Raw genomic sequence first — 18,166 nt, 5'->3', positions numbered from 1 at the left:
GATTACGACTTTTCAGCACTAAGAAAAAAAAATGGCCGCATATCTGTTTATACCAGTTCCACACTTACATGAAAAATGCCATTAAGTGCTTAAGGCCCAAGTTTTAATGCCGTTTGGAGCAGGAGATCAAGCACCTACGCCCAGAACCGATCAGCTTAAAAGTACTCCTCGGTCCATGGCCCTCCCCTTCGGCTCAACGCAAAGCACTAGTGGCGTTATTTGAATACCTAGACAAGATCGGTGTCCCTGAACTGATTTGACATACTACGCAGATTGTGACGTTCATCGAACTGTTCCCACAAACTCCATGATGTGTGCTTTTTTTCTTACTTCTTTTCTCATCGTTCTTCCGACCTGTTAGCTACAGGGCATTTTCTACCATCCCCTTCCCATTCACCCGCCGAGTAGCAGGTCAGTGTAGAGATTCTGGCAAACCTCTCGGCTTTCTTCTTTAATAAAGAGCTTTCTCTCTCTCTCTCCATAATTCGCTGCTACACACAAAAATCTACTACCATTTGCTATAACGCCGTTATTAGTTTATACCCGTGCCATACTCATACCCGGGCCATAAATAACTAAACGTCATTATTGTTTAATCATTATTGTTATGACATTAAAAAAACGAATTAAATTACTTGGGCGTGCCGTGGTACACGCTAATACGCAAAGACATTAAAGGGACCTTGCAGCACGTTTTTAGCAATGCAAAGAACCTGCGCGATGCGATATCAGGAATACTTGAGCCAAATATTGGACGTGCACGTGAAGCGGTAAACTCGCCAATTCTGTGAAAATGTGGGAAAACCAACCGATCTCTCTAATCTCGCTTATTATGCGTCGCTTTATTTACGTCATTACAGCGGTGGCTTTGTTATTGGCTGTTGCGGGTCAATTTCACGGTTTATTTCTCGCATTTCCGGTGACTATACTCCGTCGTCGGCGCTGTGCACCACCCTTTTCTAAGCCTGAACCTGTTCGTACACATTTGGCGTTTTGCGTATGTGTCTTCCGAGTGCACGCGGAGTTGGTGTGACGAACTCAATACTGCACTTGATTGATTGATTGTAGGGTTTAATTAACGCGCCGACGCAACGCAGGCGATGAGGCGCGCAGTAGTGGAGGGTATCGGATTAATTTTGACCACCTGGGGATCTTTAACATGCGCCGAAATATCGCGTACACAAGGACGTTTTTTGCTTTTCGCTTCCATCAGAAAAAATACTGCCCTTTCAACGAGACCACTCGACAACAAGCATTTATTTCTTCAAAAAACGGCCAACCACTTGAGCGCGCGCTTGCGACCTGGCACCGATTCCTGTTTGGTCCCGCATCACACGGAAAATATAGACTACTACACGCTGTAGAGAAAATGAGAAAACTCCCTGGCCTGTGATATATCGAAGGCCACCGAAGAGAGCACCGCAAGCCGCCCCCCTTTTCTGGTGAGAGTGCGCAGCCGTCGTTGCATAGTACAAGTGCAGTATTCTAGTTCACTGTAGTTCAAGTTAGGAGGGAACGACTATGCGCGATTTTAAATCTCGCGTGCTCCTAACGGGTTTTAAAATTTTTGCGGGAGGAGATTTCTGGAACAATAGTTTAACCTAAAATGCTTTCCGAATAATCAGTGGTAAGTACTACAGGGTCCCTTTAAAGGTTTTAGGCATGATTGTGGCAATGGCCAAGAAGAGAAATGCATTTATATTTTAGAAGTTTCGGATGCAGACAGAAACATCTTGGAAGGGTTAAGAGCTTTTTTTGTGATAGAAAATTGAGAAATAGTGTTCTAAAAATAGTGTGAGCTGTTTCTAAGGCCTTCAGCAGCTGCCGTCGCCTGCTAGCCGTAGCCAAATCAGAAGTAGTCAAAATGGCGGCGCATTGTGGCGTGTGTTCACCGATATCGCCAATATCAACGACTAGTAACATGATGTTCCGCTTTTCGCCGCTGTTTTAGGGAACTTCGTCTTCTGAACGTCGTCGCCTCCTGAACTTTGCATTAGACGGCACGCCTAACAAGAAAAAAAAAAAGGACAAAATTGCGTACGTGTGCAGCCGGACACTGGCAACGAGAAGGTAACATGAAGACGCACACCTCGGTGTTTGTCGAATGCGCCCTTCGCGCTGTTTTTTCTGGCCGCTGTAACAGCTTTTTTTCTGGGCAAAACAAAGGACTTCGACTGCTCAGACACCAGAGGTAAAACGTATGTGGCCAACATGGCACACAAAAATCTGATTGATTGTAGGGTTTAACGCGCCGACGCAACGCAGGCGATGAGGCGCGCCGTAGTGGAGGGCTTCGGATTAATGTTTACCCCCTGGGGACCTTTAAAGTGCGCCGAAATCTCGTACACACGGGCGTTTTTGCTTTTCGCTTCCATCAGAAAAGCGGCCGACGCGGCCGGGAATCGTTCCCGCGACCTCGTGCTCAGAAGCGCAACGCCGTAGCCACTGAGCCACCGCGGCGGGTCACAAAAATCTGCTTGCCCGCTTAGACTACGTTTCCGCGTCAACACTCTCGAGTGCCGAGAGTTTCGTCGGTTTCGTTTGGGGCCCATCGCGTTCGAGAGTAGGCTGATTTAAGGTGTACGTGAAGGCGAATGTCCCTGCCACGTAAGTGTCTCACTTCTCGCCCGCCCACCCTCGCGCTCTTCCACCTTCCATCTCGCTCCTTCCCCCACGAGAAACGCGGTGGACGTTCGCTCACGTCAAATGAAATTTCCCGCGATGATGATGATGACGATCGTTGGGGCCAGAAACCCTTTGTATCGGGCGGACACCGAAATGTCCAAGCCAGGTGAAAAAGTTAACAAAATACATATAAAAAGAAAAAAAACGGCTGAATGCCTAAAGTCATTGCACCGTCCCCACCAGCGAGAAAACTAGAGGTAGCAGTTTTCCTGCAGTCTTGTGCATATGGTACACTGCATGCGTATGTACGTCCACTGCACTGTCACCATTCACTGCACCGTCACCACAGCCGCACCCAGCCGAACCGATCGCTGCCAGAACGTTGCAGTCGCTCTTTCGTCGTGTGTACGTCCATGGCACTGTCGACGCCGTCCTCGAACCCTAGGGCCTGTTGTATAGTGGCGTTGACTCTGGCGGGTGGGCGCAGCTTGTGGCAGTGTAGCACCAGGTGCTCCATGCTTTCCTCGTGGTCGCCGCATGCCCTGCACTTTGCTGCTTGAACCTCTGGTGTGCTGTCGTAGTGCCGGCAGTACAGCAGCGTGCGCAGTGCCCCCGCACGGGCCTCGGAGAGGAGTGTGCTGCCGCTGCTGTTGTCGTAGACACGCATCCGGCCTATATCTTGCCTGTGGTTGCGGTACAGTTCCAGGGTAGACTTTTGGTGCATTGCGGTCTGCCAGTGAGAGCGTTCCTCTTCTTTCACCCTGGAGCGCACCTTCTCCGTGATCTTGTGCGGCGGGCCCACCTCGATCGGGTAGGTAGTGAAGCCGAATTTTAGACAGAGGTTGTAGAGGCGGTTGCACCACTGTGTGCGCACACACTTGAATGCCATGTAGCGGAACAATCGCCGCGCCCAGCGTTCGTCGTTCATGACTCGGAGTCGCTCTTCGAATGCAATTTTGCTGGTGGCCTCGCGAGCCTCAAACGTTGACCATCCCAAGTCACCCTGTATGGCCTCCACAGCCACTCGGCCATGGCAGCCCAAGGCAAGGCGGCTAACCTCTCGCTGACCACGCTCGAGCCACCCCCGTATTGGCGCCGACACACACACCACAGCGTTCGCAAAGGTGAGACATGGGACGTGCACCGACTTCCACAGGTCACGGACCAACAGGTATCGGTTGCACCCCCATAAGCACCGTCTGCGCAGAATACAGCTGGCGCGTCTCGACTTTTCTTTCAGTAAAGCCTCGTGTGTAGCATACTTGTCGCCAGTGGTGTTGAAAGTGATGCCAAGGTAACAATAGCTGTGCATCGGTGGAACCTCTTCACCGCCAGGCAGCAGCACAATGCGAGCTTTGTCCTCTGGGTCGGAGAAGCACAGGACCGCTGACTTGCGCGTGTTGAAGGCCAGTCCCAGTGTTGACAGATGCTCAGCCGAGGCGGTAACAAGTCCCTGTAGCTCAGCCACACTTCCAGCGAGCAGGACAAGGTCATCGGCGAAGACCAGCCCCGGTAGTGTCCACATTGTCGGGAGTCCATCTTCAGATTAGGGCAGCGTGAAACCAAGTCCCGACGCAATAAGGGCTTTCTCTAGCCCCGCTACATACAGCATGTATAGCAGCGGGGAGAGCGGGCACCCCTGCTTCAGTCCCCGGTGTATTGCCACTGGCTCTGTGTGGACCTCTCCGAAGCATGCCACTGCCTTGTTGCTGGTGTATAAGCGCCGCAGAAGGTCAATCCATTTGGATGGCATAGCCAGCTCGCTCATGTGCTGCAGCATACGGCTGTGTGGGACATTGTCATATGCCTTAGTGACGTCGAGAAAGCATGTCACCAGGCCGCGGGATTCTTTCCGTGCAATTTCTATGCACTGGGACAGTACAAACAGGTTGTCCTCCACCCGACGACCCCGTCTAAATCCATTTTGCAGCTCCGTCAGGTGACCACTTTAATCCGCCCACGCGCTCATCCAGGCCTTAAGCACTTGGGCAAAAAGCCTATACAGTACGCTGGTGACTGTGAGTGGCCTGTGATCCCTGAGAAGGCTGCTGTCACCGCCTTTCTTTGGTATTAATGACACTTTTCCCAGTAGCCATGCCTCTGGGATGGGGTCGCCGTGGATTATGCCGGTGAGGATTGCTGCAAGGTGTGCTTGCGCCACTTCCCCCAGACACTTGACCAGTTCCGCAGGGATGCCATCGAGTCCGCTTGCCGTGTGAGCCCCAATACGAGCAAGAGCACGTTTGAGGGCCAGCGGTGTCACTTCCCATTGGCAGTCAGCCATGTACGAGTCCTGTTCACATGGCGGCTCTCCTACCGGGCTGGCTTTGTGCTGGACGTCACCTTGGTTGGGTGTATGTTCAAAGATTCTCTCAAGATGCGATGTGAGGTGCCGACGTATATCCAGCACTGTGTCACCCGTCATTTCATCTCGGAGCTTTGGCAGTGGCGATTTGCGGTCGAGTGAGGAAACATAGGTCCAAAACTTCCGGGTGCTGCTGCGGCCTGCTGCAGTGATCTCCTCCAGTTGCTTTTGGTCGTTTTCTGCGATTTTGCATTGGACCAGCTGTTGCACTGCTCGTTTGCAGCGCAGATACTCTTCCCAGGCTAGAAGGCATTCACTGGCTGTGAGATTTTTCACTGCATGCCTGTGTGCCCGGTTCGCCGCACCCCGCGTTTCGCTGCTCAAGCGCCATCTACTGGAACCTTTTATTACTTGGAATGCCGTCACGAGGTCTAGGCTCCGGCGGGTGCTTTCTCTATTTTTGGGTCAAAATATTGTTTTCAAATCGTGCTGTATTTGCTATCGCAACAATTGATCACATATTTTTAATTTAAGTAACACTGCTAATACTAGTTATACACATTTAATTATATATATATATATATATATATATATATATATATATATATATATATATATATATATATATATATATACCGAAATAAATGCCGGCAGTCTACGACGCCAAGGAAGGCATAGGGGAAATATATATATATATATATATATATATATATATATAATATATATATATATATATATATACACACATACAGTCGAGTCCACTTATAACGATACCGTTTATAACAATATATCAGATATAACGATGAACAGCTATGGCACCGTCAACTTTTGTATTCTTTCTATGGGAAAATAAACCGCTTATTACAATGCTGCAGTGCCACGATATCAGATATAACGATTGAATCCGGTGATATTGTGCACCAAAAGTGCAACAGTGACGACTCTAATGACGCGGTTGCGCAGCCTACTCAGGTAGTGTCTTCGTAGGAGGCCCAATGCGTGACATACTCCCTCGGGGACTTTGTTTCCGCCAAGGACATTTGCCTCAGCCAGGTGAAGCACCTATAGAGGCTCTCGGAAAAGTTTTGTGCTAGCTTCACACGCAGCAAGCAAAGGTGACCGACTGTGGCTTCTTTTCCGCAAATTAGTAGTAGTACCACCTTGCTGGCATGCGAATAAATTGTTTTGAGCTCTGTTCCGTCTTTTTATTTCGCAACCCGCTTATAACAATTATCGGTTATAACGATGAGATTTCCTTGGCACTTGGATATTGTTATAAGTGGACTAGACTGTGTGTGTATATATGTATGTGTATATATATATATATATATATATATATATTACACACACACACACACTTCTTTCAGAATTGTCTTTTGGCCGCATGACTCAATCGAGTAATAACACACATGTCCACCCACCCACATCCCCACGCCCACACACCCCCCACCCCCTACCCCACCCCCTTTGCCACTGAGCCACCGCGGCGGGTCATATAACGGCTTCATCGTCTTTAAAACCCCTATAAAGTAAAGTATTCTATGTAGTTTACACTAATCGAATCTAATAACGGGATCGGTCATTGGAATATGGTCATTGAAATTTGAAGGCTGTAGCACCCAAATGAAATGTATACACCATTAGGTTTTGAGACGTTAAGGCTTACATTTATCCAGCTATTAAATAAAGTCTACTAAACCGTGACGACGTGTTATGCTGACGATGTCGAGGGTACACAGCACTGACCTCTTTAGGTTATATTCTGAGCTGCGTTGCAGGCGCCAGCAAGTTTATAATCCTTACCTCTTCGATCAAGGGCAGCGAAATCATGCCGACTCCATCGGAGAAAATGTACCTCTCCCCCTTCACAGGATGCGTGCCACCTACAACGTCCGGGACTTCGCGCACAGAGTCGCTTAGGAGAGGAACTCGCACGGATTCCTCAGTTGACGAAAAGCACTGCCCCATGCGTGCCAGTTTCTTGGCTGTGCTTTGAATGTCACTGAAGTCACCCATCCAGTACCGGATCATGTCTGTGGAGTAGCCCATAGGATCCTGAAAAATACCAGAACAATAGAAACAGTCCCCCTCACTATATAGGTATCATTACTGTACTTTCTAGAGTTGTTCCTTTCGCACAAGAAGAAGTCCGCTAGACTCAGAGAAAGGCCCCCATTCTTTCTCCGTAACAATATGGTTACTTTTTGAGCCAGCCTGAGTAACCTTGTGCTCCCAGCCCTTCATCAGGAGCGGATATCGCTCCTTACCAGGCGCACTGGGCTTACGTACCGTATGACGAAGGGAAGGTGAAGAAGGGGGCCATGGGGTTCATAGGGCTGCTGCCCATGAGGAACCTCGCGAAGCAAACCAGTGATTCTTCCCGGATTAAATCCAACCTTGCACCGTCATCGAACCCGCGATGTTTAGCTCAAAAACAGGACAGTCACTCAGGGAAAGAATTTTCGGCACCATGTGTAACTATGACGTCATGATGTCACATGACAGCCCTTGTCGCATGACTTGTCACATGACTTGGTGGCGCCAAGTTTGATACTTTGAAAGAGCTGCCTTTGTGTTTGCTTTGTTGGATAACAACAGCGCTGTGCAACGAAGCCTCGTTTGATTGTTCAAATAGAAAACATTCTTTGAACGCATTCAAACGATACTGAAATAAACTTACCACACGACTTCTACTTACGTTGTGGTTATTCATTTAGTAGTTTGGAACATCACTTATTTTACAACACAAACAAACAACGCAGCGATTTCCTAAACAGCCCAGGTTCCTTTTTATCATTCCTGTCTCAAGTTTTGATAACATTACCAGTCATTCCCGCTAGCAGTCACCTTGTGCACGAACTGAGGTTTGAAACTTTGGAGAAAGTAAAAAAACAGATTTGGTATCTTATAATGGAAAGAAATAGTAGTAGAATCCACTCTTCCATAATTAGCTTGAATAAAAGAAGTTAAAATTGCTAAGTAAAGCCCAACTTAAGACAAAAAAGAAACTATATTCTCTCAAGCACTAAAAGTACATTTTTCTTGTGATACATACGCTTGTCCTGCTGTGGAACATCACTAGCCTGAGTTCTCCTTGAAAAACGTTCTACCTATTTTAAAATGCATTTATTAGTAGTATTTTGTTCGAGAAAATATACCTTACGTATTCAAGGAAGATCTCAACAAGGCGAGTAATTGGAAAAAAGTCCTTTTATAGGCATTCAGTTCTACATCACCCCCCCCCCCCCCCCGCAAAAATTTTATAGTGATGAAAGACTTTTTTATTATTGAGAATTATTTGAAAGCTTTTAGCATTACTTGTGCGTGAATGGAACTTTTTATCAGCACTAATAGGTGAACTCCCTAACATTTGAGAGGAGTCCTCCAAGGTTGAACAAGTTTCTGCCAAAAAAGAAGTGGCTGAAACAGCCTGAACTATATGTTGGTAGAGTGGCTGCCCTGGATAGGTTTTGGCCGCAGGTTCCAATCCTGTGACCACTTAAAAAAACTTAATTTGAAGGGGACACCAGGTCACACTTCTGACAAGGCAGACGTAGAAATAGGAGAGCACAGCCGTGACTGAAATCCCAGTGTGGGCAGTAAATCAGAGTAAAATTAGCGCCGACCAGTGGTATTTCTCTTGTCCTTGTCTCTTTTTCGCTAGTAATTACGTCTTATTATACTAAAATCACAGTAGATGCGAGGTTAGTAGTGGGGATGTGGTTGATGTACATCATCAACTCTTCATTTTCAGGTAAGCTGATGTTTTCTACCCTAATGGGCACCACTACAGTGTGCGCGGATATTCCCTTCTGTGTGGAACGCCTTGCCAGCAAAGACTGTCTCTGTGGTAATGATAGAAACTGTGGGGATCCGCTTGATCCCCTTTCCTCCTCCCGCGAGCGCGATTTTCGAACGAGCGCGCTTTCCCGCGCACGTGACGTCACCTCGCGGGCCGACGCGCCGGCGGGCACCGACTGTCCCGCCGCCGCTGTCGCTCCTCCTCGCCCGGGAACCTGCCTCCTCTCCTCCGCGCCTTATAACCGCGACGCGCACGTTCAACACCACCTAGACTTTCAAGGCCTGCGGAGTGCCGCCGTGACGTCACAGGGCAGGGGCGGCCGCGCGCCGCCCGCAGAGCACGGAAGCGGAGGCAATGAACAGGATTAGTGCCGTGTCACTGCAAAAATTGTGGGGTCGTAGTATTCTGTTTCTGTTCCCGTGCTTGGACATGACCCCATAGTTTGCCGTCCATGTAACGCCAAGCTGTGTTGTTTGAGTAAACATATCGGTGGCCACACAAATCGTTTGCACTGTTGCTCGCGAATACTTTTTTGTCTAATCATTAACCGCACTAACTATAAATCTATAAGACAATAGTAGACTCCTCATTGATTACATTGTGGTGTATACAAGGGATTTAAATGTGCTGCACATGCAACTAACTCTCACGTTTTTAAGCTACAAGCGCAAACGGGGAGAAGTTGGACAGTTTAGAAGTGAAGTTATAAGCACAAAACATTAACACACGAAGCACACGAGCTCGTTTTGGATATTTTTTGGGCAGTAGAATGCAATACATGCTAAAAGACTCAACGTAAAGCTAAATTTGAATTTTACCTGTTCCTATTTTAAATACGTTCTTTTTGTCACGTTCCAACAGCATCATTACGAATATTTTGTTGTAACATGCACACCATATTCAACTTCACTGCCATGGGCCAAAAAGCGCTGTGAGAGCGTAATGCAAAGCAAGACCGACAAATAGGATTATTATACGACTAACTGGCTGATCATTCGTGGACGCCATTATAATACCCGTGCCATGTTCTATTGTGCATGGAGATGTCTGCAGCCGATGCCTGTAAAAAGAGTGAGTTGGTAAGAAATATTTTCACCTCAATAACTACTTTTAATTTTTTTTTTTGAAATCCATTAGAAGCAGTCCTTCACACACTACGCTGAAACTCGAAGGGGTCAGGACTATTTATCGTATTTCGCAGGAAACGATGCGACCATTCGAACTATTGCGCTTATCCTAAATTTGAGGGCATGTTGCTCCACATTCAGATAAAAGTATCCCCACAAAATTACTCGAATTGTTTTATGGACCAGTTCACGTCAATCCTGAGCCATTTACTTTTTGATACCGTGCGTAAAGTATTTATTGTGGAATTAATACGTCTAGATTAGTGAAACATGTGTTATTAGGACTGTCTTTGTGACTTCTCGGCAAGAAACCATTTTTTTGCAGCGAAACATCCTAATAATGCCAGCTATCTTTTAAAAACATGCAGATCGAACACTACAAATGCATTTATGATGACTTTAAACGGATTTATTGCACTAAAAGAACACCAGAGCTGCTGTGAACACAGTGACTCACTTGCTCAGCGTTTGAAGCTATCTTTCTTTTGTTTTTGCGCTAGCGTCCGCGATCTTGTCAATCAGTCAGCAACAGAAGTTCTTAAGCAGAATGTTTGTACTGCACCACAGCACATGCTTCAGCATGAGCTCACCCTGGAGTTCAGTGTAGGTGGAAAGTCTTCTCGGCGTATTGCACGTATCCATTTTCGTCGCTACTCGTCCTCTTGAGGAAACCGAAACACCGGCACTTTTCACTCTGGTGTGTAATTTCCGCGACACCACGGAACTGATCACTTGCTCCGCATCACAAATATAGTGCGCACCATCCCGGCAGAATGACAAATGACAGACACGAAAAGAAGCGTGGTCAGGATCATGCGCGCAGTACCATGCACGTGGGTGCAGTGAGAAAAAAAAAGCTGACTGAGAACACAGCAGTTTCAGTTTACATGCGCTGTCGAAAATAGTGCGGGGTAGGTATCATTCAACCTCCGTCGAACTTGCTTGCAAATAAAGGCTGTAACTTATAAACTTTCACGTTATCTTTGTCCACAATTTACCGAACAATCTGTTCTGATTCTACCGCAAAATATACATCGATATTTGTTGTCACTGCGCGAACTGACACAAACACGGGCATGCTGTGTGGCACTACTTGAACCTCTTTGCCCTGAAGGAAACTTGTTATGAGGGGTGGCTATGGAAATTCTGGTAAGTTGTGGTTAGTGAACCCTGCCGCCCAGCCACTACAAAGGATAAGCCGGGAAGTTATGCTGAGTGGGCGCGCCTTTTCTTTTCGTCCCCTTCTCGTTGGGCTTTTGTGGGCCCCCTCAGGAGGCAATTAACGTGTCTCGCGACAATGGCCGTCTTTCTACTCCTGCACGTACCTACTGCGCCGGGACGGGGGAGAGAGGAAGGGGTGGCAGGGCCGACGGAAAAGCTTGCAGGCGACGCCAGCAGAAGTATTTGGGCTTTGCAGGGAAGACAACCATGTGCTTTGCCAAGAAGCCGACTTTTTCGATCAGCCCCCGCCCGCCCCAGCCCGATGACGTAGGCCGCGCCGCGCAAAAGAGAATTTCGGCTTTATAGTCTAGGTGGTGTTGGCACGTTTCGCGGGTCTCTCTCGCTCTCGCTGGCTCTGTCTGGCGCTCGGGGATCGCTCTCTGGGCTCGGAAGGAGATGGAGGATAGAGGGACCGGGCGGGGTTTGTACGGCACCACCGTCGTTTCAGCCAACAGCGCCGCCCGTGGCGAACCGCTCGTCAGTGGAATGCCGGTGGCGGTCAGCGCAGCGTAGTTGTGCATGGCTTTCTTTCGTTTTTTTTTTTTTTTCGGTGCGGCTTGAAAAGCGAACGTAACCCCACGTGCATTTTTCAGATCGGTAAATCTTGAGTGTGGATGTGATGTTAACGAGGCATGCCATGTGTGTTATTTACGCCCATACTCAGTATTTACAAATAGCAGACGACGATCAATGCGCCAAGCTGGAAGTCAAGCTGGAAGTGAAAGTTCGTTGCTTCATGCAATTTTTTCATGCCTGCATGCAGCTTCGCGAATCGCGGAGTATATTGCCGCTAAATGCTCCCACAAAGCCGGTGTGTGCAACCGATCTAGGAATGCTGCGGCGCTGGCCTTTGGCAGTTGATGACGAAACGGCGCCGACGTCGTGCACAAGCGAAAGCAAAGTTGGAGGGTGTCTTCAAAGATTTACCTCAAAACGGAAATTGTGACGGACGACGCTTCCGTATCTTCATTACCTACGGCTGAAACGTGTTTAATTACACAGAAATGCTCTTACTACAGTCATCGGGAATCATTGATAGAATAAATACCGCATGATAGTAGAATGTTATTGCTTGTCGTGGAGAAGCATTGCTTTACAAGAATTGCAATAATTGCTGGCTAGCGACCCGCCGCGGTGGCTCAGTGGCTAAGGCGTTGCGCTGCTGAGCACGAGGTCGCGGGTTCGATTCCCGGCCGCGGCGGCCGCTTTTCTGATGGAGGCGAAAAGCAAAAACGCCCGTGTGTACGAGATTTCGGCGCACGATAAAGATCCCCAGGTGGTCAAAATTAATCCGGAGCCCTCCACTACGGCGCGCCTCATCGCCTGCGTTGCGTCGGCGCGTTAAACCCTACAATCAATCAATTGCTGGCTAGTTGGTAAATGGTTTTTCAAAAACCAATTCCTGCGTGGCTGAAGGACGCAAGACAGGAGGGTGCCCGAAACCTGTACTCAGCTTCACAACGGAATGCTGCGGTCGGTTTACAAGCTGCTACCTACGCTTGAAAAATCATGCACACCTCTGTCTAACGACGATGATGGCTTATCGCAAAGCTCTATCGTATGGGTTTCCTTGGTTGCCTTCTGGATTTAAACTTTGACTAGTTAAGCGTCGAATTTGACCAGCACGCAGTTTGGTCTTTTGATCGCAGGTATTTGACTTTGACCATTTCCCATTCGATTTCGCACGAAGAAAGCTTTGTGTTCAACCACCATAATCATTAGTCCGAAGGCTAGATGTTTTTGCTGTTTAATTTTGAACTTCCATGCCCCCTCTCCAAATCTAAAGTTTTTCCAGCGTGTCGGAAATGTGTCTGTGGTGGAGGACTCGGGCTCATGCACCTATATTTGAAGCAACTAATCGCGCGTTTTTGGTGTCTTCACCAGGCATTACACGATTTTATAGGTACTCTGTAAAGAATACTTAAGCATTAAAAAACACCGGCTGACGTTAACACTGCCGCATTTTTTAACTATCGGTGCCAGCCTTTATTCTACGCAGGGGGTAAAACGGGAAGAGGAGGAGGGATGGTTTGTAGCTTGGGCTTTTGAGTTGGTGAATGACTTTGGCTCTTGATAAAATGACCACCACAAACGTTGGATTTCCACTTCGGCTTTCAGGCTCCCATGCTGTCACAGTGTCGCTCACCGAAACCGAAGGTACAAAGATCACGGTTACAGAAAGTGTAAACTACCGCAACATTTCTACGGCTACACGGTAATCCATCACGTATGCAGGTGCCTTTCTATTTAAAGCACACGTATCGAGGTATCCCAGCGCTAAGGCTGGCGTGGAAACCGTAGTCATTGAAACCAGGGAAGATAATTTAAAGTGGTTGAAAAGAATTCTAATATTGCTAATAGTTTTATTCCTACTGAGATCGCGCGCAGCCAGGTGCAGAGCGCTGCAAAAAGCGCTCGTGTCAATGTAGCCCTTCCCCAACCTTACGAGCATCCAATAAGTATAGTAGTTTTATTCGTACTCAGAACGGGTGGAGCCAAGCGCAGATCACTGCAAAAAGCGCTCATGCCATTGCAGCCGATACCCAACTTTAGACGCGTCCGACAAGTTTACGTAGTCATTACTGCATCTAAGAACCCAACACATTTGTTTAGACTTCGTTTCATCTCACATGTCTGCTCACAACGCCACCAAAACATACAAAGCACCGAAGCAAACACGACAAAAACAACGGGAGGCTGTGTAGTCCAATGCACCGGCTCATTCCACTGACGAGGGAAGCGCCGAGTGGTGGCGCCACCCTCTGCACCGAGGAGCTGCACCGAGTGCAGCTCCCAGGAAGGGTACTAGGAGTCTTGTGGGTGCTGTGTGGCTGGGGCTGGTCTTGCACAGGCCTTGCTTGACGGACTGGAGCATGGAAAGTTTGGCATAGTAGGGTGCCTGGAAGTTTGAAAAGGGAGAACACGGCGAGAAACATCTTAGTTCTTCCTTTTAGGAGCATAAGTAAAAAAGAGTGAACGTACTGAAGTTAGCTGGAGTAAATTTAATGATTAACCAAATGAAATTATCTGACACATACTGAATATTGATAAACAAATATATCCACATAAACATGACTGAAATCAATCTGGCATGAAATGACTGACTACCAAAGCTGTGGCTGCATTGCCTCAACCTAGACCATGATAGCATACATCAATGATTGATCTCCTCACTGATGTTCAAAGTGGAGTCAAGAATCATAGAAGTGACAGTCATCCTACTCCTCTCCAAGATGATTTCTCCTCATATCGAGAGGGATCAACCACATCCACTGTGGCTTTGCTTCAAATGTGAAGGTGGAAGCCATAAATTCTTGTTCCATGCAACACGTGAGCATACAAAAAATCAGAGCTTGAGCTGGGGAGTGTGGACTAGGAAGGGCAAACGGCAGTGCTGGAGGAGGGCTCTGAGAAGGGGTGATGGACTGTATTGATTGATTGTAGGGTTTAACGCGCCGACACAACGCAGGCGATGAAGCGCGCCGTAGTGGAGGTCTCCGGATTAATCTTGACCACCTGAGGATCTTTAACACTCGCCGAAATCTCGTACACACAGGCGTTTTCGCTTTCCGCCTCCGTAAGAAAAGCGGCCACCACGGCCGGGAATCGAACCTGCAACCTCGTGCTCAGCAGCGCAATGCCTTAGCCACTGAGCCCCCGCAGCGGGAGGGTGATGGACTGCAGAACATTCTGGATGCGCCTAATACATACGCCGCCTCAGTCACAGCCAGGTAGACCGAGAAAATATGCCATGGAGGAAGAGGCTAAAGCGGTTTCGAAATGCCACTCGTAACTGCCACAGGGAGGAAGTGGCTACGTATGAAGCTGCAGCAGCGGCCTGACTAAAGCAACTTGAAGTTCTAAACATCCTCTGTAACTTCGTTTCTGTGTGCAACGATGTTAGTAAAAGTGTGGACAGCTTCACTGCCAAACTTGAAACACAGTCAGAGGAAGGCACGTGCCATTTTCTCTGCTAAAAAGAAAACTTTCTACACTGTTCAGTCAGGAATTTAGACCTGGGCCCGTTTGACCGAACACGATAAGTGTGGGAATAAGTTCTCAGCTACGACTTTAGCGCTGTCTAGGTAATAATTCGTTTGCCCGAAACTGATGCAAGCACTCGGGTGAGGTGGCATTTCCGTCTGGTTTTCTGGCAACCGGCTTATTTGCTGTGGCCGACTTTGACTTATTGACGTCTTATTCGTAAGTGGGAACTTATGCGCACGGGCAAACGGGCCCTGATGCAAGACATTGTACCTGGAATGCTGAAGAGGTCTGGATATCCTGAATCTCTCTGCATTTCATGAATTTCCACTTCAGAGAGCAGCACATTCGCAGCTGCCGGCTGTCGCTGCACCTCTGGGTCCACAGTGTCCGGTTGGAGGTGAAAAGTCATTTCGGCAATTTTGCCGGGCTGCACGTTGCGCTTTGTTCCCTGGTTCCACTGCGCCACAACATCAGTACATGCCCTGCCTGTCAGACCCAGTGTCACAGCACAGTCGACCTTCCAGAGTATTGCGCCTACATGGCTGCATACACGTGCTTCACCTGCCATGCAGGTGCATCCGCCGCGCAAAACCCTTCCACCGATCTCTGCTGAAACCCACGCACGGTGGTTTTGTTTGTTTACAGCTTGGAAGGCCCAACCTCGGCCTTTAAAATGACAACTTGGTCATTCACCTTGTGCACCATGACCTTCCCCACCCATCCGGACTGCAAGTAATTGAAAGATGGCAGCGACTTATAGCAGGCAACATCTTTCAGATCACATGCTTTCGTGTGCAGCAGGTAATACGTGATGTCTGGCCCTCTCACGTCTGGCCAGTCCCGCGTGTCATCTGACCAATCACAGATGTCATCAGGGTGGGTGTAGACCAGGGTTTCTGCAAAGAATGAAAAAAAAAAAAAAAAGGAGTCAGATCAAAAAAAAAAAAAGAGCTTTCACGTGTATCAAACACGGAGAAGTCAGAACAGTAAGGCCAAGCAGGAACGTCGAAAGCAGCGCACCAGTCCCAGCCACCACTGGCAGACATATCCCACCCCACAGAGGTATAAAGCTACAGCTGACAAGCAGTATTGAGCTGGTTGGTTCTTCCTTACACATAGTAACAAGCAAAAGCCACTGAAACGATCAGGAACCAGCAGGAATTGAACTTCGGCTTTTAAGTGCTATAACTTCACTGCTCCGCAGCGGCGAGTTAAGAAAACAAATGGATATTACGCAGACGCGTGTGCGCACACCAAATAGTTTTCGCTGTTTCCTTTTCCAACGCCCGGCGAGGGCGATACGGATAGAACAAAATTGACAGCTTGCCAAAATCAGTGCCTGCCTAATTTGAGCGCGCCGTTCTGCCAACGGCGTGTATGTACTCCAGCTAAAGCAACAATCGCTGATGCATTCTCGTTCACACAACGAAAACGGTAGTGCGCGCTAATCCCAACCCGCTGCAGCGCTAACAAACCGATGCCTAAAAACGGTGATACGCATAGAACAAAATTGACAGCTCGCCAGAATCATAGTGCTTCCCTAATTTGCGCGCGCCGTTCCGACAACGGCTTGTGTGCATGTACTCCAGCTAAAGCAACACTCGCAATCACTGAACGCGAATACGTTCCCACCACAAAAACGGCAGTGCGCGCTAATCCCAACCCGCCGCAGCGCTAACAAACGATGGCTAAAAACGGGGCGGCCTGCAGCCTGAGACTGAGGGGCGGCAATGCTCCCAGTAAGGGAAGCAGCCATCAGCCCAGATGCACGCTTATGAGCACCACGCGTGAATGACCACAGCAAAGAATAACATGTTCGATCAAGCAGAACGAAATGAGTATGATACTCACCGGTAACAAGCACCTCTCGGGTATGTTGTTGGTTTGGTGGACTGTGAGATGGGCCTGGCATTTCGTCGTCATCAACGTCGCGGTCCGCACCCGCACCACTCATGGCTAATAGCCACACCACCGTTCCGCGCAAACAATAACACCAATGAGGGGGTGAAATAACGAAATAGAACAAAAATACCGCTCCCAAAATACCGCACAGGCTACCGTGAACGTACGCCGCCACACTCTTCACAGCTCAGCATGGCGGTTCGCTAAACCCCGACGCTAGGTGTCGCGTCCGCCAAGATGGCGTCGCGCAGCGGTCAAAATATAAAAAGGTGTATAGGGAACGCGAGGGATCGCGGCTCGTATCGCACCCTCGCCGCCACCCGTCCGGAGCGGGGCCCATGACCCCAATCGGACGCGCGAGGTAGGCTACCCCCGCCTCGCCGGCAGCCCCGTGTCGCCTCAGCCGTCGCGGCCCGCTCGAGCCCGGCCTTGAGGCGCGCGTCGGTACAGTGTAGTTCTTAACCCGGCCTTGGCGTTATTATGCACTGTACAACTCGGCCAATAAACCCCCTGGTTCGTCCTGGCCCCCTTGGAGCCTGTCGTCGCGTGTGTCGGTGAGTCGAACCCGTCGCGGCGTCTCCCTTGTGGACGCCGCGTACCTCTCTGGGGCATTTTGGATGGGTCAGTTCCGGGCGTGGGGGAACACCCTGAACCCCACTTAGGCCCACAAGGGACCGCCGAGCTCACATCGGCGCTCAACGTCTCTAACGAAGCTAGCCGGGGTGGTTTGCTATCCCGTAGCCAGACCCATTATGCCCACAAAACAAAACGCAGAAGTCACAACTTGCGGCGTCCACTCAAGATCAGTGGAACGAGTCAACTCTTGCCAAGCGAAAAATCAAAGTTCAGGCGACGAAAAAGAGAAGAGTGTGCTGCCCAGTGAAAATTCTTTTCTTTTAAATTTAAGTAGTATGCAAGGTAGTTGGAAGTTCTTCGTTAGTAAATCTACCATAGCCATTTCAAAATGAAATCAGTCGAACTGTAGAAATGGTAGTGAACGAACTTAATGTAGCAAAGAAGTGGATGTGGTTCCTCCGTCCAGAAGTTCACGTAATCCCTTGGCGGTCTCTGCCTGGACTACGGCCTCAACTAAGCGGGGGCAGCGGGGCGCGTTAGAGGGGGCGACGTTCCCGCTTGGAACGTTCAAGTACACCAGTGGCGAGCCAGGGGGTGCTCAACGGGCTGAAGCCTCACCCC

General features: G+C 48.8%; 2 protein-coding genes across 2 annotated transcripts in view; both read right to left on the bottom strand.

Moving 5' to 3' along the window:
• LOC144155399 (uncharacterized) overlaps positions 1–18,166 on the bottom strand; it is a gene marked incomplete in the record, with an annotated part of 58,434 nt that overhangs the window by 17,720 nt on the left and 22,548 nt on the right. Inside the window, 1 exon segment of the mRNA XM_077686796.1 lies at positions 6,734–6,985. Coding sequence (XP_077542922.1) covers positions 6,734–6,985 — 252 coding nt within the window.
• On the bottom strand, positions 15,615–17,137 carry LOC144172312 (uncharacterized). The gene is made up of 2 exons (XM_077701073.1): positions 16,919–17,137; positions 15,615–15,963 (listed from the first exon to the last, which is right to left on the bottom strand). Exons 1-2 carry the CDS (start codon positions 17,019–17,021, stop codon positions 15,707–15,709), a joined length of 360 nt encoding a protein of 119 aa, XP_077557199.1. The 5' UTR covers positions 17,022–17,137; the 3' UTR covers positions 15,615–15,706.

This window comes from Haemaphysalis longicornis, unplaced genomic scaffold (assembly GCF_048455015.1).
Source record: "Haemaphysalis longicornis isolate Haplotype H1 unplaced genomic scaffold, Haemaphysalis longicornis Haplotype H1 scaffold_1, whole genome shotgun sequence".
NCBI lineage: Eukaryota > Metazoa > Arthropoda > Arachnida > Ixodida > Ixodidae > Haemaphysalis > Haemaphysalis longicornis.
The sequence above is the reverse complement of the archived record's forward strand: the minus strand, read 5'-3'. Positions and strand labels throughout refer to the sequence as shown.